This window comes from Aspergillus saccharolyticus, assembly GCF_003184585.1.
Source record: "Aspergillus saccharolyticus JOP 1030-1 unplaced genomic scaffold BP01scaffold_1, whole genome shotgun sequence".
NCBI lineage: Eukaryota > Fungi > Ascomycota > Eurotiomycetes > Eurotiales > Aspergillaceae > Aspergillus > Aspergillus saccharolyticus.
The window spans coordinates 1645102-1664457 of NW_020290611.1; the positions used below are offsets into that span (position 1 = coordinate 1645102).

At 50.8% G+C, this 19356-nt stretch overlaps 3 protein-coding genes across 3 annotated transcripts; 1 reads left to right on the forward strand and 2 right to left on the reverse strand.

The window, feature by feature from the left end:
* Positions 1-158: 158 nt before the first annotated feature.
* On the reverse strand, positions 159-5069 carry BP01DRAFT_378692 (uncharacterized protein; the record flags this gene model as incomplete). The annotated part of the gene is made up of 5 exons (XM_025577080.1): positions 159-2344; positions 4492-4614; positions 4810-4864; positions 4929-4996; positions 5063-5069. The coding sequence occupies 5 exons, from the start codon at positions 5067-5069 to the stop codon at positions 159-161; spliced, it is 2439 nt and encodes an 812-aa protein (XP_025436074.1).
* A 224-nt stretch (positions 5070-5293) lies between these two features.
* BP01DRAFT_352638 (uncharacterized protein) lies at positions 5294-6145 on the forward strand. Its single transcript, XM_025573985.1, has one exon. It carries the CDS (start codon positions 5760-5762, stop codon positions 5949-5951), a length of 192 nt encoding a protein of 63 aa, XP_025436075.1. The 5' UTR covers positions 5294-5759; the 3' UTR covers positions 5952-6145.
* An 8453-nt stretch (positions 6146-14598) lies between these two features.
* sha1 (putative calmodulin-binding protein Sha1) lies at positions 14599-17810 on the reverse strand (the record flags this gene model as incomplete). Its single annotated transcript, XM_025573063.1, has 2 exons — positions 14599-15161; positions 15215-17810. The coding sequence occupies 2 exons, from the start codon at positions 17808-17810 to the stop codon at positions 15049-15051; spliced, it is 2709 nt and encodes a 902-aa protein (XP_025436076.1). The 3' UTR covers positions 14599-15048.
* Positions 17811-19356: the final 1546 nt, after the last annotated feature.

Genomic DNA, 19356 nt, shown 5'->3' on the forward strand with positions numbered 1-19356 from the left:
AATTGACGCTTGTTTCAATTCTGTACACCCCAGGTCGATCCACACGGGAGAATCGTAAGCTCGAGCGGGCCGACTCAATGGGGGAAATAATAAGAAAAGTATGTACAAGAAGGACTCGAATCCCCTCATCCGTCCGAGGACGAAGGCAATATATCGGTCTAAACGGATAGGACGAGCTGGGCGCTTTCGCCAACGCCGTAAGCTCTGCACCTCTCAGCAACCTCGAGGCCAAGCTCCTTCATCCGTTCAGCACCTTTGCCGGGGATCGGTCGCCGTTCCATCTGCTCCTTGGCAGCTTTGCGGCAGTGGGTGCGCCAGAACTTCTCCTTCCTTTTCTGACGCTTCTTTTCAAGACCCTCGACAATATCGATCGGGCCTCTCGTATGCACTTCACGAGTGCGTGATAGTTCGCGCTCCGGCGACTCCTGCACTGGAACAATGCCCGACCACCGGTGCGACTTGTCCAGGCTAGTGAAGAATGGGTTAGGGGTGCGAGGGAGGGACTTGGTGCGAGACATGGAGGGGCGCTGCACCAGTTCGCTGATGTTGAGACCCTGGGCGGGAATCTCCTCGACCGTCTCCAGCTCTCGCGTAGAAGTCCGCAGCTTCATGGGCGGAGGCGACCGAAGACGGCGAGGAGATGCACGGCCATGACGACGTGGAGGCGGGGAGACCATACGCTTGGGGGGAGGGGGAGAGACCATGCGCTTGGGAGACTGGCGGGGAGACGCTTTGCGGCTGCTGTCCCGACCGGTACGCCCTCTGGGGCCGTCGTCGGGAACAGACTCGGCCACATCCTCTTCGTCCATGTCTTCGTTGTCTTCGGGATCCGAGGTGGGGAAACTAGGGTCGATATCTTGAGGGATGATAATCTGCTTGGACAGACGACGCTGCTCAATGCAGGACTTGTAGGCGGCCTCCAGCGGACGGTCCTCGTCGAACGTACCGCAGACAAAGTCCGTGCTATCGGGGAGGTTGGGGGTGCCAGGACGCAGCTTGGGGATCTTCATCGGCACTCGAGCGGGCTTCCCAGAGAAGGCAGGAGACCAATTCTGGGGCTGCTGACTGTCGTTGGCGGAGTCGACAGAGATGTTTGAGTTGCGACGACTGAATGTGAATCGAGTGAAGTTGGGAGCCTGAGGGCTGGTAGCAGCAGTGGTACTCGTCGGAGCCCACCACTCGTAGTCGGACCCATTCTCACTCTCGTCATCCGAGTCGGCGAAGCCAGCTTCGTTGTCTGACTCATTCCCATCGTCATCGGAGGAAAAGTCGTGAACCGTCGAGTCATCCTCGGAATCGTCGGCGTCCTCCTGAGCCTCCTCGTCCAGCGCCTCTGCCTCAGCTTCTTCTCCAAGCTTCCGGATGGCGAATTCCTTCTTCATGCAATCATTCAGCGTGATCTTCTGTCCGTACTCGCCCGACTTGGTGACCCATTCATCGTCCTCACCCACGGAGCTAGCGAATTCGTGGAAGCGGGTGGCCTCAGACTCCTCGAACTTGCCCAACCCCTTGGTGGGAACTCCTCGACGCTCAGCTGCCGGCTTCTCGTCTGCAACTTTTTCGGCGGGAGTCTCTTTCTTCGGGGAAGGCTTGCGTGCAAGGGGGGCAGGTGATCCACGCGGGCGGCACCGGAAGGCACTGGGGCGGGTCGGAGACCGTTCTCTCTTCGACTCTGGGTCCGGTGCCGGACAGACGAACGTAAGGACCGTCTTGCGCTTGGGTTCCGTAGGAGTGGGGCTAGTATCGCTGGGCTTCTGAGTCGACCGCGGCGCGGTAGGGGTTTCAGGTTGGGGTTCTTCAGTCTTACGACCGCAGGCAAAGCTAATGCATCGCTTGCGACCCAGGTTTGCCTCGACAGCGTTCTCACCTCCTTCCACGGCCTCCGCCTTCCTCTTGTCACCCATCGAGGAGGGCTTGCAGGTCAAATGGGAAGGCAGCGGCGGGCTCGGGGTGTTGGACAATGACGGGCTGGTGAGGCCACCATCGCTGGTCAGCTCGGCGGTAGAGATGCCGCTGATGTTGGTGTATGTGTAGGAGCGGTAGAAACTGTGTTCATGGGAGGATGCTTCGGTGGGGCTGAGAGGGGGGCTGTTCTTCAGGGCCCGGGTGAGGAGCGATTCTTTGCGGTCCGACATGGCGGTGGGGGACTTGACGTAGACCACACCCTCGTCCATGTTGTTCATTGAAGTATTCAGAAAACGGTGATCAGGAGGTTCATCCATATCCTCCACCATGTCGGTATCTTGGGGGGCCGACTTGTTGGACTGGTGAGGTGACAGGAGCATCTTCAATAGGTTGTGTATTGAGGCAAATGGCCGTTCACTACCACGTAACTGTGCCATTCCTTGAAGAATTAGGATATTAATAAGAGAAGACAGAGGGAGGTCGGAGTTTTGGCGTGAGTAAGTTAAGGTAGTTCGACGAGGTAGATGGGCGGTTGGTATGTAGTATTAGTATAGGTGAGATGACTCGGCGGGATAGTGGCGATAAGTAGTAGTCAAGAGGGATAATAAAGGATAATTGCTTCAATTCAAGGTCAAGAAAGAAGATGCTCTCTCGCTATCGATCAACAAGAAAACTGATCGACCCAGAGGGCGGTGCTTTTAGGTTGTCCTTAGCAGGACGAGGATTGTCATGATATAGAACACATGGTGCGGTAGGTGGAGCGTAAAGAGTAAAAGGTTAAAGGAGGACAAGAGGGATTAGGTATGCGGCCAAGAGATGGACTTACGCCTTCTTCAGAGATTGGCAGCTCAGAGAGCGCCAGAAGAAGAAGACGCGTCGAAAGAGTTTCGCAGGTGCAATGTGTTGGCAGTGTGCTAGGTGGGATTGAGATGAGGGAAGAAGGAATGTAGAGATGATCGGAAAATAAAAGTGATTAAGGGAGGGGGGCGGTGGAAAAGGCAAAAATTAAAAAAAAAAAAAGAAAAAAGAAATGATTAAAATCGAAATTAAAATGCGGAATTAAAAAGGAAAAAATTCGAAAAAGGAAAGATAAATTCTTTTCAGGGTTGGGGGGTAGAGGAGAGTCTTGTTGGTATTGTATGTAAGATAACTGTGTTATTACGTGGTGTGCGGTGGTAACGTTGCCTTAGTAGTACTTTGGCGGGGGTGGAAAGGAGGAAAGCGGTTAAAATGGGGGGAGAGAAAGAAAAGTTGTGGGTGAATGACGATTTGCAGGGTAAAAAAGCCCTTTCAGTGCGGGAGAGCAACGCCAGGTTTGGTATTTTCTGACCTTGGCGGAAACAACAACAACAGCATCACCATCAGTAAGCAACTGAACCGGGTTGAGCTATTATTCCTTCCATCTCTCTCTCTCTCTCTCTCTCGTCGCCACACTTTCTCCTCGAGGGCAACAAAGCATGGCAAAGTAGGCAGACCGGGCAAAGGCGAAAGGGCATGGCAGGGCAGGGCAGGACACCAGGTGCACCTCACCTGCACATGCACCTGCAATACCGATGACCAGAGATAAAACCACCAACCAATCCGCAAGACGATAATATTCTGATCTTCTCTGGGGCTTCTTTTGCTTCGTTGTGCAGGCGGGCCTAAGAAACGCTCGGTCCAACCAAACCCGCCAGTCTGCGTTCCACTGTGGTGCTTTGCAGCGCCTTTTGGCTTCCCTCAACCCAATGCAATGCTTTGGTTCCTGCGGCTACGTGGGGGAGAAGCACAATTACCGTGTACTGTAGTTACTGTGTACAGGACATCTTCGATACCTACTTGACTTACCTTTGTCTAAACCAAACTGCCGTGTGTGGGTGGGTGGATGGCCAAATAAAAAGACGAGACAACAACCATTGCACCAGATTTCAATTGAGACAAATGCTGAAGAACCCGATGCAGGGATCCGAGTTCTTTATTGTTCATGATTCATTCTTTTCATTCTTTTCAATGTTAATCGGTCCTTTGACCGTGGCTGCTGTTGAAGGGAACCTAAGAGGGGGGGGGGCGTCACCAGTTGTTACCAACTTACCACCCGGTTTCATCCTATGAGACCCAGACTAGTATCAAAGGCCCTTCCATTCATCACTATGAGGCATTTTGGAGGTTGGTTCACAACGGGACCGAGCCAGGCTATACTCGATATTACTAACCCGGTCAGCCAGAAATGTCTTTCCTGGTGGTGGTGAGTGGTGACTCGCTAGGATCTTGGTCAAAACCCTCGATCCTGTACGAACCTGATAATAAGACCTTGTAGAACGCACAACCCCAGAAACCATAAAAATATTTACTACTGTAATAAGTTAAAGGCAAGGGAGTGATTGGTTCTTTCTAGAACATGTACGACGGGGAAATGAATTTATCTGATCGGAATGTAGTACAAATCTCGAAAGGAACAACCGCATTCCAGATAGCGAAGACATGGAAGAACTGTTCCCAGGGTGTCTCCGTACAACATCTTACCCCGTAGTATGAATTGTATGCGGTAAGGGAGAGAGGAGAGAGAAGAGAGAAGAATGATCGATCTTCTCCGCCACGAGGACACACCGGAGCAGAGCAGGGCAGGAGCAGCGGCAACCGCAGCATCAGCATCAGCATCAGCATCAGTGGCGGCACGAGCAGCAAACTGGCAGATGCCGTTCAGTCCGTCCGCCTCGCTCGTAACCTGTTCTGATACTCTCTTAGTCTCTACCGACCGAGTGGATGGACGGACCGACCGAACTGGTCAGTAATCATGACGGGCCGTGTATTGTCATTTAGGCGGTAATGTTGCGGTAAATACGGGCTGGCGCTCCCAGCCATGCACGGCAAGGCGAAGCCGAACAGACGAGGGCGGACCCGATTAGGTAAGAAACACCCACTCACCATGTTGTTCGGAGTCGCGCCGAAGCCGTTTCAGCGATGCTTCGCTTTGAGGCCTCTAGGGCCAGTCGAGTTTAGCTTCTGGATCGAACTTCGTCAATAGGAGACTGTCTACTACGTACGAACAAACTGTGGTGGTGTCTACGTGATGCGCCCATTCCAGTAATGGCTCTCTGCGCAATTGGCGTCGCTACGACGTAGTATCCAGTATGGTTTAGCATACTAGACCAACCTGGTGGTCCTGTTATGACTTCACAAACCATCCCATAATCACAACCCCCTAACCTCAACCTCATGGCCATCTACATAATCCCACCCTTAAATCAAACTCCTCTCAATTGATCTCAAACAACCTCAAATAATAGAATGCTTGGTATTCTTCGAGATGAGCAAACTATTGCCATGCCGAGACCAATAACCACTGCTAACTATAATAAGACGCTGTGGCTCAGTTTCCCCGACTGGTTCCTGATCCGGAAAAGCCGCCCTCTTGGCACTCTGACGTAAAAGCCTGTCTCCCCCGAGTCTCCCCTCCAACTTTTGCGGTGCGAGTGCAGTCACTGTCAGTGGTGTAAGTTGCGCTGCCCCTGATTGACGAGGAAACTAGTGCGTATTCGACCTTAGTGACTCCCCCCTTCCCCCGCCAAGTCCGTGTCGGTTAGATACTCGCCTCGTCCCTCGATAGTCTGCACTGCATTTATGACTCGAGCACTTAGTAGTTTCACTTGCTATTAAGATATGCCGATCAGAGTAGCGAGTACCGTACCACAGGAGTTTAGATTGGGATTGCCGTTCATCATGAAATCACAACCCACCCAGAAGTGTCTGGGCCTTGAAGGGCCATCGGTCATCCAGCCCCTTGGATGATGATGATGATGATGATGATGATGGTGATGATGATGTGGGGAAAGGAATGACTTCTTTACCCCGGAGTATCCTGGGTATCGGTAGCCATGAATGAAGCATACTTCATCTGCAACGGCTACCACCTTACTCCGTCATCAACCATGGAAGACAACTACTACCACCACCATCACCACCACCACCACTACCACCTCCTCCTCCCTCAACATATCCTCACTCGACAAACAATGACATTTCATGACGCTATGGAGTTCAGCCGCCCAGGATTGTATACACCATAGTAGGAAAGTAAGGGTTGAAGCTGAGCCAGCACCAACGCCAGCACCAGCGCCAGCACCAGCAACGAGACGAACGATCTAGCCCCATACTCCTTCCCCCTCCCGGGATACTCGCTACGAGTGACTTACCATGCTGAAACAACTACTGCAAAGTGCAGTGTGCTGATCCCAGCGATGTAAGACTAGGAACCCGGCCACATCCATCATCAGATCTAGCAGCCGTACTCCCGGAAGATCGCAGGGACTAGATCGGTCGGTCGGAATATTGAGTTGGTGGTTGCGACCGACTCGCTGCTACATAGCTGCTAACTCACTAGCTACTAGTAGTAATCAAGAGGAAGAACAAACCGCCAAGAGGAGCGACAAGCACCAGCAGCCCCCTTGTGAATCAATAGATCTGGCTGGGCAGGAGACATAGTCAGCTTGCTGGGCTCTTGGCTGTGCGAGTTTGACTTTTTGGTAGTATACAATTTAAGAAACCAAGCAAGCCACAGTAACTCATTCCGTAGGTGGTCTGTGATTAAGCATTAAATGTAATAGTCTCTTTATTTTTAAGTCCAGTCCACACACACACATATCGTCCAGTATTCCCCGATGGCGGTGCGGGCGCCTCAGATACAGTTGAAACTAGTGCACCCGTCGATCTGGCACTATCAGCCAAGAACCAAATAAACATCGAGCTATGTATGTATGTAGTTGAAGTTGGAGGTTTCGTATGACTACACGCGGGCGATCTGAGATGTAAGTTTTTTTATGTTCTTTGATGAAGACTTGGCATGAAGAGACCATCTGTGTACACAGTATGAAACAAAATGTGATGGCGGTAATTAGTGGTTAGTGGGTAGTGGTGAGTGTCTGTGGCTTTTCTTCGTGATTGTTTATGCTTGCTCCGCCGCTGTACTGAGATTATATTCCCGGCTCCCGCCGATATTGACGACACAACCATAGTAGTTACTAGATACACTCACTAAACAACAGGGAAGACAAATCACCCATAGTCCTAATCTTCTTACCCAGCATGACCATATATTCATTTAGGCATCATGATAAGACTCTCCCAAGAAGATCATCAAGCCAGGATCGCCCCGGACAGAACACAGCCTAAGAGAGGGGGCAGGACAGGGCAGAGCAGGGCAGGGTAGGCAGGGCATGAACCAAGCCAAATGCCGAGCAAAAAGCATCATGAAGGGAATCCCACGAAGCCATGTAGAGATTGTATCTTACATACATCCATGCATCCATACAGACACCATACACACCAACGCATTCCGCAGTGCGTACGCCAAGCTCTGGGTGCCTGGTCTTCCGAAAAAAAGCAAATCCTGAGGACTGTGTAAGAAATAAGAAGGGGTTTTGGAATCATTGCAGATGATGATGGGCTGAGATGCCGTATTTCCGGGGAGAGGAGTCAGTCGATCGAATGGACATTCAGATGTGATTATGTGCATCAATCCATGAGATCCATTGTTCAAAGTCTCCATAATTTTGTCTATGCCCGATGGGCGATAGGGCAATGGGCAAATGACATGGATGGACTGACTGACTAGCCAAGAGAAGCGGTCAGGGAAAATCACACCAACAAGCGAGAGGCGGGGACGGAGGGACGGGTAAGGAGGAGCATGAACCATGAATCGTGCGCGTCAAAACCAACAGACCTGCTCTTGATCTCTCCTTCAGCCAAGTTGGTGAACCTTACTCACTGTGACTTCAAGGTAATTGGGAAGCAAAAGAGGGAGGGGACCTGGGCAGGGCGATGGGATGAGTTGCGATGCTTTGGGGTGAAACCTGAACCCTGCACTGCGCGGTTTGATGATATGATATGACATGACATGACATGACAGACACTCCGAGTTCAAGGATGGGCGCCCGCCCCGGCCCAACAAAAGCGGAGCCTTAACCTTGTTTACTGTTTGTTGATTGAGTATAATCATGAGCTTCAATGAAGACCCAAAAACTAAATGTAGTCATTGATTGTATGTACGCCATAATCGAAAAAACTTTCTTACAATACCCATGAATCTACAAAGTCAATCAAATCCACAATTCTAAATGAGTTCTGGGACAAGCTTCCCACGATTCAGGGATTATCCCCACCACCAACCGCAAAACCCATCAAGTCCCATGGCCCCGGGCACCACCACCATCCCAAAAGTCACGCAACCGATCAGCCCGAAGAATCTTTACAGTACAGTCGACAACGGGAGAGTCCTGAGGATCCCGAAGTAAAGACTCCACTCACACCCATCATCCATCATCCATCGCCAATGCCAAAAGCCAAACCCCATCCCAGCAATCAGGATGCATCACCGCCCTCCTTCGCTCGCCCTCTTGCTCCGATGATCAACCGGGAAACCCAAGAACCAAGAAATTTTTGTCAGCCCATTCTATCATGATCACTTGAGATAGACGGACACAAAGTGGGGAGACAGGGAGGAGCTGAATCTGCGCGGAGCTAAGCTGAGCTGACTCGACCTTGAACGTGGGCATACTGTAAGGTAGTCCGGGAGAAGGGATCTCCTCGGTGAGTCTTTGCCTGGAGTAGCAGCAGCAGCAGCAGCAGCAGCAGTCGCAGCCTTAACAACTCACGAGCAGGACGATCCTCTCCTCTCACCGTGACGGAATCGATCACTCACCGTTTGATTTCCCATTTCCTCCGTCCCTCAGTCCACACACCGACAACGAAAGATCAACAACAATAAGAACAACTGGCACAGTGGAATTGAGGGAGAAATCAGGGCACCTTCCACTTTACCCCATCGGCTTGGGTTCAATTCTTCGTCTGCGTTGCCTCTTCAAGTCAATCGATCCCTCTGGCCGATGCATGCACTTCTTGCCCAATAAATGGCCATCAAAGGCGGGAAAGAGAAAATAAAACATCGATGACGAGTGGTGGAAGATGAGCAACGATGCAAGAGAGGGGCGGAGGACCAGTTTCATCCGAGTTACACCCTCAGGCATCTACAATATCCCTTGCCAGAATCAAATCAACCCGAAGGTAAAGTTACTCTGTAAGCTGTAAGCTGTTAAGTGCAGGAGAGCCAGCTCTTCATTCTCCGCAATCTAGACCCTCAACTCTTCCCCCCCCCCCCGGACTTTCCTCCAGCCTGTCAAGTCCCAGTAATTCCAGACCAGGATCCTGCAGACTACATAAATTCCACTGATCCAGACAACGTTCTACAGCACTCATGAGCAAGCTGCTGTAAGTACAGCGGAAGCGTGCCCGGGAACACTCCCTACAGTAATCCCGAGAATAACAGGACCGGGGGGAACAAACACCAAAACCCCGCGGAGAGAGGAGTTTGAGAGGTGCATGGTGCATGGTGTGGCTTAACCGGGCACGGCTCGGGGGAAGAAGGAGTTTAGTGCAAAACACCAAGCCAAAGGACAAAGATCTCGAAGCTGTTTCGTGTGTTTACCCCGTAGTTTAGTCCATGTCGGGGGTCACAGCTGCGTATGTTATTTTATCTGGTTACTAGATAACTACTCGTATTCTGTGATTTGTCTCAAGTCGAGTCGAATGCGAGAGGTACTCCGTACAGGGTAAACAGATCACAGAGCAGATGAGGGAGTAAATCCACTTCAGAGTTGGAAGTGCATGAAAAACAGTAACTAACTAAGGTACAGTACAGCGTAGGCAAGGCCTGGTCGGGGTACGTCGGGCTACCGGTAGCATCACCTTCATCAGTCACCGGGTGTCCGGAAGAGGAAATCATGCGTTCTGCAGCGTTGTCCATGCTCCATCTACCCCCAGCCATCAGACGAACAGGAACTTTGGGGGGGGGGGGGAGTGGAGTGGGCAGAGGATCGAAGGCGTGGGGTGAAGGGAGTTCAAGTGGAAGTGTATCGGACCATTGCACTCCATGGTGGAGAACCCGGAGAAATAGACTTTTTTGTCGTGCGTGTCAATTTCGATTGATGGATTCAGAGTCCGTTAGTCAGTAACCTTGATCTATAATAATACACCCCAGAGAGAAGCTACGGGAGGAAACAACAGCATGCACGAAGCAACGTGTGTGAACAGAGAAGAATAAGCAGATTTGAATGCGATTGTCTGCTTCTGTTTGTTGTTGGGGACAATCAAAGGGAAGGAAAAGCGGGTAGCGCAGTTCGAAACAGTATACTACAGTAGTACTTTTTATCCCCATTCACTGTGTACGGAGTCCCCATACTACGTAGCTAACGTATTGGAGGATTGCCCCTGGAGATTTTTCTTCGTCTGCTCAAATGTACTCCTTCCATATGTTTGAACGAATTCCCGGATCGTCGCCTCGATGCGATAAGAATAGTATAACCTCGAACATGACAGGGGCTTTGGTCGGTGGCTACTCGGTACTCGACTACCACCTAAACAACAAGTAACTAGACCTAGTGGCTTACACTACCGCATCTCATACATACGAACGGGAGGGTATATGGCATATCTTATTGGTGACTAGTTGCAAAATAGGCAACGAAGGACTCCTGCTTGAGGGCTGAACGGCCAAGGTCGGCCCTAAGGGCCAAAGGAAAATGTATGAGGGATTTAATCCCCCTCAGTAAGACTGAGCCCCGTGTACTGTACCTCCGTACATTGCACCAAACCACCAAAAGGCACCCAGTCATCTCGTTTAGTCCGGAGGAGTTCGTGGCAGAAGAAGAGCAACTTCAGCAACAGTAGAGGGGGGGATCTTAACAATGGCTTACTATACCCTCGTTCTTGCCTCCTTCGTTCCTCTCTCTCTCTCCCCGTTCGCTGGCCGTTCTTCCCCTCCGCCGGCAACGGAAGCACTTCGTTCGCGGATTTGCGCCGCCCTCTTGATCCTCTGACGCATGGCGCCCCAAATTGAGTAACAAGTAAAACCCCCAAGACACGCCGTCCGGCACGGCAACCGCTGTGAGTCTGATGGTCTGTCGGTCAGCCTTCGATTGAGTTAGTATGATCCCGCTAAAGGGTCGGCCGACCCGGCGCATATTGTCCTCTGACGCCCCGGGTTTTCTAAGACCCTCCTCCCCCTCTCTCTTCCTCCGCGGATGATGAGAGATGGTCCGAGCGTGTTCTTACTCTTGAGCTAATTGTCGAGTCAATCAATGAACTCCCCTGTTGGATCCTTCTTCCCCTCCTGTCCTAACTGCTTTCAGCCTCATAAGTCATAGCACTCAGAGCGAATGTATGCGAGGCTGCCCGTCATGACAGCTGCAACCCGCACCTCTCTCTCCGAGACCATATCGCGGGTGGCATGGTTTGATTCTCTCTATGGAAGAATTCACAACTTGGGCCAAGCTGCTGCATAGTGAGAAGTACGTTTTCCCATTCCTTATGCGGCAGCACTATCTGGAAAGTCTGGCCTGGCCGTTTCCCCCTGGCTCACTGTAACGAGAATACCATACCATGTATAGTAAGTTGGATACACGGGATATAAGATTGTTGCTTCGACTGCTTGAGCCAAGCTGCCGCTGCTCCTGCTGCTGCAGCTGCTGCAGTGATGGTCACCGATTCAAGTCGCACATGGAAATGCGCACCTCTCACCCTTGCTTGAGGGCGGGGGGGCCCAGAACTCGGTATGAATCCCAAGGGGGAGGGGGAGAAGTGAGTGGCCGCAGACTTGAGGTCGAGGTCTAGAAAGTCGAAAGCCTGGGTGACCATCCTGCCGGGTCCGACTGCACTTCCGGAATCCTACCATAGTAGGTAACCATCTGGAATGTGTCAATGCTTTGAGTCCGAGAGGGTGATGACATTCTCCTCCAAAGGAGGGATTCCGCACTCCATGAATGACATAGCATTCATTCACCGTAGAATTGAGTCGAGTCGGGTCGAGTCGAGTCTTGTGATCGTCCGTCCCCCCCCCCCTTTCTTCGAAGAGACACAAGGGAGGGGGTTGAGAAAATCACCCGCACCTCTCAATGCATTCCCGACTGAGAAGAAGAAAAGGCCAAGACCCCTCCGCCAAGAGCGCCAAGGTCTCCTTTTTGAGGTGAGCGTTGAAAAGCAAAGATTGCTGCTGTTTTTCTCTTCTTTCTGCCCTTACTTCGAAACTTCCCTCCCTCTGACGAAGCCACCGCAACATTCCACAACATTGCTTGGCAACGTTCAATGACTTCGCCTTCCCCCTCTCTCTGGTGTGACAAACGGAGCAAAGCGCACCTCTCCGCCAAGAGAGAACACAGCCATGATACCGCCGCGGGAAGGGGATGAGAATCGAGAGCGAGAGAAGGGGGAAAATCAAGGAGAGTGAGTGAGTGAGTGAGTGCCTCTCAGAGTCTCCCAACAAGAAGGAAAAAGCAAAAGTCTGGCCGGTTGACGATGCAACCCGCTGCTCCCTCCCTCTCTCTCCGCGGCTACCGACTTATCCCGTACTCCGCTCTCGATCACATTCCTTCTTCCTCCCTCCTTACCTTGTCTTGCCCGCTGTGCGGATTCGAATTGAGTTGGTCGCGCGGCCAAGTGATGCCAAGATCCCACTCCATTCCCAATTACGCTTCACTTGTCCGTACGCCAGGCCAAGAGGTTACAAATTTGGAGAGAGGCGGATTTGGCGGCGAAGATCGCTCACGATTATCTCAGAAGGAGGAGCTGCGGGAGTTCCTGATTTGGATAAAGGGATCGACGTCGATCACCTGTTTTCAATAACTGCATTGTTGGTTCTTGGCACTGCGATGAGGGAGCGTGAACACGTCGGATGGGTGGGGGGGAAGCTGTTCAGGGGCAGGCAAGATTTCATTTCCCCCCCAGTCCAGATGATGAGGCTATGTGCTTTTTTTTTCTGGGCCTGGATCGTCTCAGGAGAATGACTATCAATCAGTAGCCAAGGACCACCTCGCCAATACCGCCATTGATTCTTACCCAACTGAAAAAGAGTGAGAGGGAGAGGAGAAGGACGACGCAGTTGAGATTGACTACCGGTGAGTGAGTTGTGATCGGCCCGTTGGTCTTGAATTGTGCATTCGGATTGCATGCGTGGTCGGATGATATCCAGGACTTGCTCTTCTCCTCCAGCTCTTCCCTCCCTCCGCTTTTCTTTCCTCTCCGCAGCAACGATCGCCGGGAGGAACAACGATCATGAGGCGGGCGATCTCTGCTTGTGTCCAATGATAAGGGGTGCAGATAAGGTTGATCCAGCACAGGTACATACTTCCGCACACCGTAGTAGCTCACTTCAAGTCTCCCAGCATATCCACAGGGGTGGACTGTAGGCCGCTAATGCCGGGTTGTAAGTAAGAGAGAAAGAGAGAGATGCCATAACTAATGAAGAGGTGGACTCGAGTCACTCGGCAGTAGGCAGGCTTCCTACATGTATTTCCTATTAGGGCAATCTTCTCGAATCTCAAGCTCTCATTAGGTACTCCGTATTGCTCTGCTGTTCCCCGCATCTGTCACTTGTTCTTGACCCCGTTATCCAGGTTTATTCGCATTGATATCCCTATAGATTATATCATCATACAGCTGCGATCATGTCGGAATCCCAAAGCATGATCCATTCACGTCATCTACCTGATAACACTCCGTACTGTGTATTCCGCAGAGTTCATACAACATAAAAAAAAAAAAAAGAGAATGTATCCCGAGCGCGCGGGTATCTTCGGGCCCGAACCCCAGCCACTATACGTCATCGCACCGTTTGCAGTGAACTTAACTCGGTATTGAAGTCAGTGGCTAAGAGGGATCTCTCGGCTGTACCGGCTTATCTTCTTTCAGATTCTTCTTTTTTACTCTGAATTACTAACAGTAAATAACTAACTAAGCCATCAACTTCAAGTCAATACTTCCGTCTGTGATAGAAAATGCGACCCTCTGACATCATCTATCTTCCCGCTCGTTGCAATCGGACTGTACTTACTTTCTACGGAGTACACAGTACGGGAGGATAGGCTTCCACGTTCTTCTCTCGTGACGATGATCCTTTGGTAATCAGAATCAGTGAGTAAGTCAGAGAGGCAAGTACTCCATAGGCATATAGATAAGTTAACCGTAGTAAGTTGACGTTGACGTTGACTCTGACTCAACAGGGCTGAAGCGCGGGGCTTACTGGTCGGTTGTTACAACATGGAGGCAAATCCGTGGCCTATCGTTGTCACAGCCATGCTACTCCGCAGAGGATGCTATATTTATCGGTTTTGTAAGGGCTTGTGATTGTATGTTTCGATACTGGACGTTTCGAGTGTGGGTATTTGAGCTGAAGGTTGTGGATTTGTTGAGTGAGATGGTCCGGGATTTGGGTGCCCTGCCTGGGCATAGAGATACATCTCCTTCCTCATGGTTGGCGGAGAGAGAGGGCGTTAAGAGGGGAAACTACCTACTACATTAAGTGGGCGAGGGCGGAGGAGTTACTTCAATGGTCAGAGAGTACTAGTAGGTGATAATGCTCTGTCTGACGATATCGCTTCTCGATGAGCTCGGTTCAGATAGCATATTTCGCTTGTCTTCATGAAAAATGAATACTGCAGTGGGGATAGTCGCCACACTTATTTTCCAGCAGGATTTGTGCAATCAGCGTAGTTTCACTTCTCAGGCTGACAAGTCGGCCCATCGTGGGATAATCCCGGAGCTCGTGACCACACAGTCCGCCTGAAGAAGTGCTGGTGGATGGGTTGTTACGCTCGAGCATTGACCTAAGCTATAAGAAAAGAGCTATAATCTAGCAAGAACGAATGCTGACTTGGATAGTGGGCCGAGGATAGAGGGTGGCCTGACTGCATCTATCTGAGGTCTTAGGCCGCACTTTGTTGAGACGAGGCACAACTGATACAGGGGGTGGATTGCGCAGGTTGTAGATCAGGAGGCCGAGCTTTTGTAGCGTTTATGGATGTACGGTGGGCACAGTACCTATGGTCTAGTTGAATTGTGCATCTTTGTTGTCTTTGAAGGACTGTTTGCTGCACTGCCGCCTGTCGTTCGCGTTGAAAAGATAACAATGAGATTGGTAGTTGATATCATTATAGTTGCTAACGCGAGTACTCATTCAATGAGTCTTCCAGTTGATTAATCCCCGGATATGTTATGGACATGATCTGTTTCCGTTCGTCCAGGATAGCATGTGCGTGCCCATTTGTCCTTCCTGGTCGCATCCTTGTCATAGTTCCCCATATCGACATATACTGCCCTGTACTTCATAGCTGTTTCAGATCATGCGCGTCCAATAGCCGGAAGAATTCGAGAGCAAAGGAACGCGAGCACCCCAATGGTGAAGTCTTCATCAGGGATATGGGCGCCAGAACGCGCAGGACATATCAGTCTCACTAGACCTTTGTTAGCGACTGCTAGCTCAACTGAGATGCTCAAGTGAACTCACCCAGCTGTGCACTGCAACCCAGAGCTTGAAGTTGAGACTCCAGGGTCGTTGACGGAGGCTCATAACATCGGGCTATGCTTGCCTCGTACTCCTTAACAATGCACTCGTAGATTTTCCCATCGCTGAAGCATGTGCTGAAATTGCTTAGGGGCAGTCCGTTGCTCTCCGCTGACAGCTTGGCCCATTGCTTGAGCAAGGACTTGGCTTCCGTGTCCTCGCCTGGAGTATTCAGAGAGGCTGAATCCAAATTTCCAAAATCCTCAGATTCGAATTGGAAAGTGACCTTCGTCTTCAGGCGATGAACCTCTTTCCTGAGATTATTGCAATCCAGAAGCCTACCAGGACACCAAGTGGTGACGAGCTTCCTGAGTAGGCCGACCGTCTTTTCGCGGTGTCCGTCGACGATATCTTCCGCACACACGCCCTGGACAAGCTTCCTAGCTCCATCAATCGAAGACATTGTATCTAAGGTAAGCTGCATATTGTGCAGCTTTACTGCCCGTCCCAGGCAGGGAAACCTCAGCCTGCCGGACAATAGCCATTTCTGCTGCTCCGGTTCTCCTATCGAGGCTGACCCGAAGAGTAAAAGCTCGACAAGTCGTGCCAGTTTCACCCCATCACGTAGGTCCACGGCAATGTTGCTGATCCAAAATCTGTACTCCGCTAATGGTTGCTGCTCGTACGACAATTGGCAGTCAAGATGACACAGTGCCTTGATGATGTCGCCGCACGATGGCACTAGCAATTGACCTAGTGCCTGAATAGCAGCATGGGAAGACTTGTACGGTGCCGTAGGCTGGAAAAGGAGACGAGGTAGCGATATATCGGAGCATTGCTTTGCTTTATCCAGAAGCACAATGATCATGATGCTCCGGAGAAGGGTGCGACGATATGCGCGGCCCGCAATATCTCCATCCTCTCCTCTGTGATCCTGTGCGTGTCGATCCATGTCCTGGTTTTGTAAGAGGAATACATCCAAGAAGCCCGCTAATTTCCGCTTCAATGCCTTTTCTCCGTCGGCGTGACTGACTCCGGGGGCTAGCTTTGAGTTGGGGATGATTCTCCCTGTAATTACTTCGAGTGTTGCTCTTAGAGTTTGCAAGTCGTAAGTTTGGACCCAGAAGTCGAGGAACTTCCGCTTCAGACCTAAGTCGCGCTGAATCTGACTGGCACGGTTGAGTACATCCTTGGGTAAGCTCAAAGCTCCATATAGTATTGATGCCTTCAGCCTTTTCTGCAATTGCGTGAGCGATGGTCCCTGGTAGAAACCCAACAGCTCATCCCTGAGCTTGTTGGCATCGACATAGTCAAAACTGTCATTGGTGCTATCAAACAACTCATTCATGAGTTGGGTCAAGATGACCTCCTGATGTCCGAGCCAGTCATCCTCATACAGTTCTGGCTTCGTGATGTCGTTAGGAATGACGCAGGAACTCCTCACAACCTCCTTAGTCTGTAAAAGACTCGACTTTGCAGTAATTGGGCTCGGAGGTGACATGTCACGCTCCATGGTTGGACCTTTCAAGGCTTCGTAGCTGCGATCAAGCGCTTTTGATCTGCTCTCAATGGACTGTGTCTTAACCGGCTTTGTCTTGGGCTTTTCTTTGCCGATATCGGGCTTCTTGTTGTGAAGAACCTGATTGTTTGTCTTGGAAGCGAGGGCCAACTTCGTCGATCGTGACGCACACATCGTCCTGCGAGTCTGTTCATTATTGGGAGCCACATCCTCGCTACATCTATAGAGCTCTTTAGTCTTAAAGGATTTGAGATATTTCTCGCCTTCAACGAGAACTGATCCTGGTGGGATATTCTCTTTCCCACCATTCTTTCCAGGCATGTCGACATGGATATTAGCTCCCTGAACAATCTTCGAACTGGGGTTCAGCGGCGCTCGCTGTGCACCCAACTGAAGCGATCGCTTAACCTGTCGTTTCCGTGCAATCTGTGCCTCCAAGCTATTAATCTGCGTGTCCTCCCGGAGAAGGCTCTCCACATTCTCAGTTTTCTGAGGACTAAACAGACCCATGAAAACGCTTGCAACCGTCGTATCATCCGGCGGTATGTAGACTGTATTGCGCCGGACTGCTTTCTTGAGAGCATTCTTGGGCTGAGGCTCTTGGGTACGGCCATTGATCTGCATCAGAAGCTCATTGTTCTGATCCTGATTTTGTCTCTGGTGCTGCTGCGTCGCAACGGGCCCCGATTGCCGTGATTGTCTCTGGGGGCTGGCAACGAAACTGACCTTTGGACGGAACCTCTGAGCTGGTTGGGCAAGCAAGGACTTCCTGTGAGTTGAAGCGGCAGCTGTCGCGATTGTTGCCTCTCCACGCATATGCGCAGGTCGCGCGGATTTGACCTCATGGTCGTCATGGATCAGGAAGGACGTGTTCGAGCGTGTCTTCCGTCTGGGTTTGGCGTTCGTCAGCACTGATGGTCGGATTTCGGTGGTGAAATCGATGTTCTCCGTGGAGTCGCTGCCGATGATGCTAGTGTCCCATAAATTGTCTGGTGAGCCTTGGGTGTTGGTATAATCAAGCCCCGAAGATCTCAGCCGCGACGGGCAGGGGGTTGCGGTATCATATATGTAACTCGACATGTTGGTGGTCAACGACAGCAGATTTGTGAATGTACTTCTTGACCAAGGCGAATGAATCCGAGGGTGTCGTTCTAATGGCCGGAGCTTGTTCGAAAGTGATTTGTTTAGGCAGTCTTGCAAGCTATCATCCTCTCGACCGCGAAAATATATTTTGGCAATGCTGGTGTCGCAGCTAACGCGTCAAATGATTCGGACTGTATGCTTAGAAACAGCATAAATAAATGCACTTCACAGAGCATGTCAGACTGTCAGCTCGATATTCAAATAGACCAAGTAGATCGAGTTTTGGTTAGGGATGGATGGGTCTGGATGCGACTCGGTATGGAGACGCGGTGTTGACAGATGCGTTGCCGGCGCAACAGGCATCAACACCTCAGGCAGAAACACGGTCACTTCCACTTCATCTGCATAACTACTGCATAAGCTATCAATGGAAGGAGCACCAAACACCAATTGTCATCTGCACAATGCACTCATAGATAGCGACGACATGAAAAAGCTGATTGTTTTTGTCCTCGACAGCTACACATTCGCAAAACTGACTCACCTCTTACTGGCAGTTACTTACTTACCATCCTCGAAGCTAAGCCCGAGCTCCAAGCAACTTAATATTATGATTCCGACTGGTGAGACCTTGTGCAATTAAGGTTGACAATGCAAGGACACGTCAAGGTGCAGATGCAACATTCCGGAGAAAAGACAAGCCTGTGTCGGCAGGGTCCAGCCAGAACTGCTACGAGCCTTCGGATGCAGCTGCAATGAGCAAGGCAGTGAAGATTATAATCAAAAAAAAAAGGTCTCCCAGAGGACGAACGGTTCTGTTGCCGAGGTTTCTGAAAAACAAGACGATCATTTTCGTGTCCTGTCTCACTCTACCACGCCCCCTGGAAGTATGATTCGAAACCCTTGATGGGTCGATAGAGCGAGGTTCCTGGGGAAGATGGCAAGATGATCCTGTCAGTCCTGCTGGATCTCAAAGATTGGTTGAGCACTTCGTATACGTATTGACACTGTCTGTATGAAATTAGAGAAATAGAGACCTTCGAATGGACCACTTTGTCACTGCTACTCCGGAGTAGGCGGCTTCAAGCTGCCCGTAGCTCTCACTAGTCGATGGGGGATTTGAGTTATAGCCGGCGGCTTCCGTGAGCTGCCTCAGATTTTGAGCGATATGAAACGAGCGGCTGCTCCAATAGGCCGAAGGGGATGATATATTGGTATTTGAAGTCTAACGCCGGACTGACGACGTGCATACGCGAGTAAGCTCCGAGCCTCGATAGATTAACTAATTCAATTCACAACTTTGAAGCTGTATTGCATCCGATCGAGGTGGGATATGTACTCCGTAAATCTCCCTCTCCATGGCTAAATCCACACAAAAAGGACTTAACTTACAGTAAGAAGAACACGATAACCAAAGAAGGTAGGCGGATCGACTCTTGTGCAGAGCATTAATCGGCAGTGGGGGGCGCCTAAATCCTTAGTTGCGTGCGGAAAAGAGGTCAGCGTCGCCATTCCCCAGATACAACACATGGTCTGATCTTCC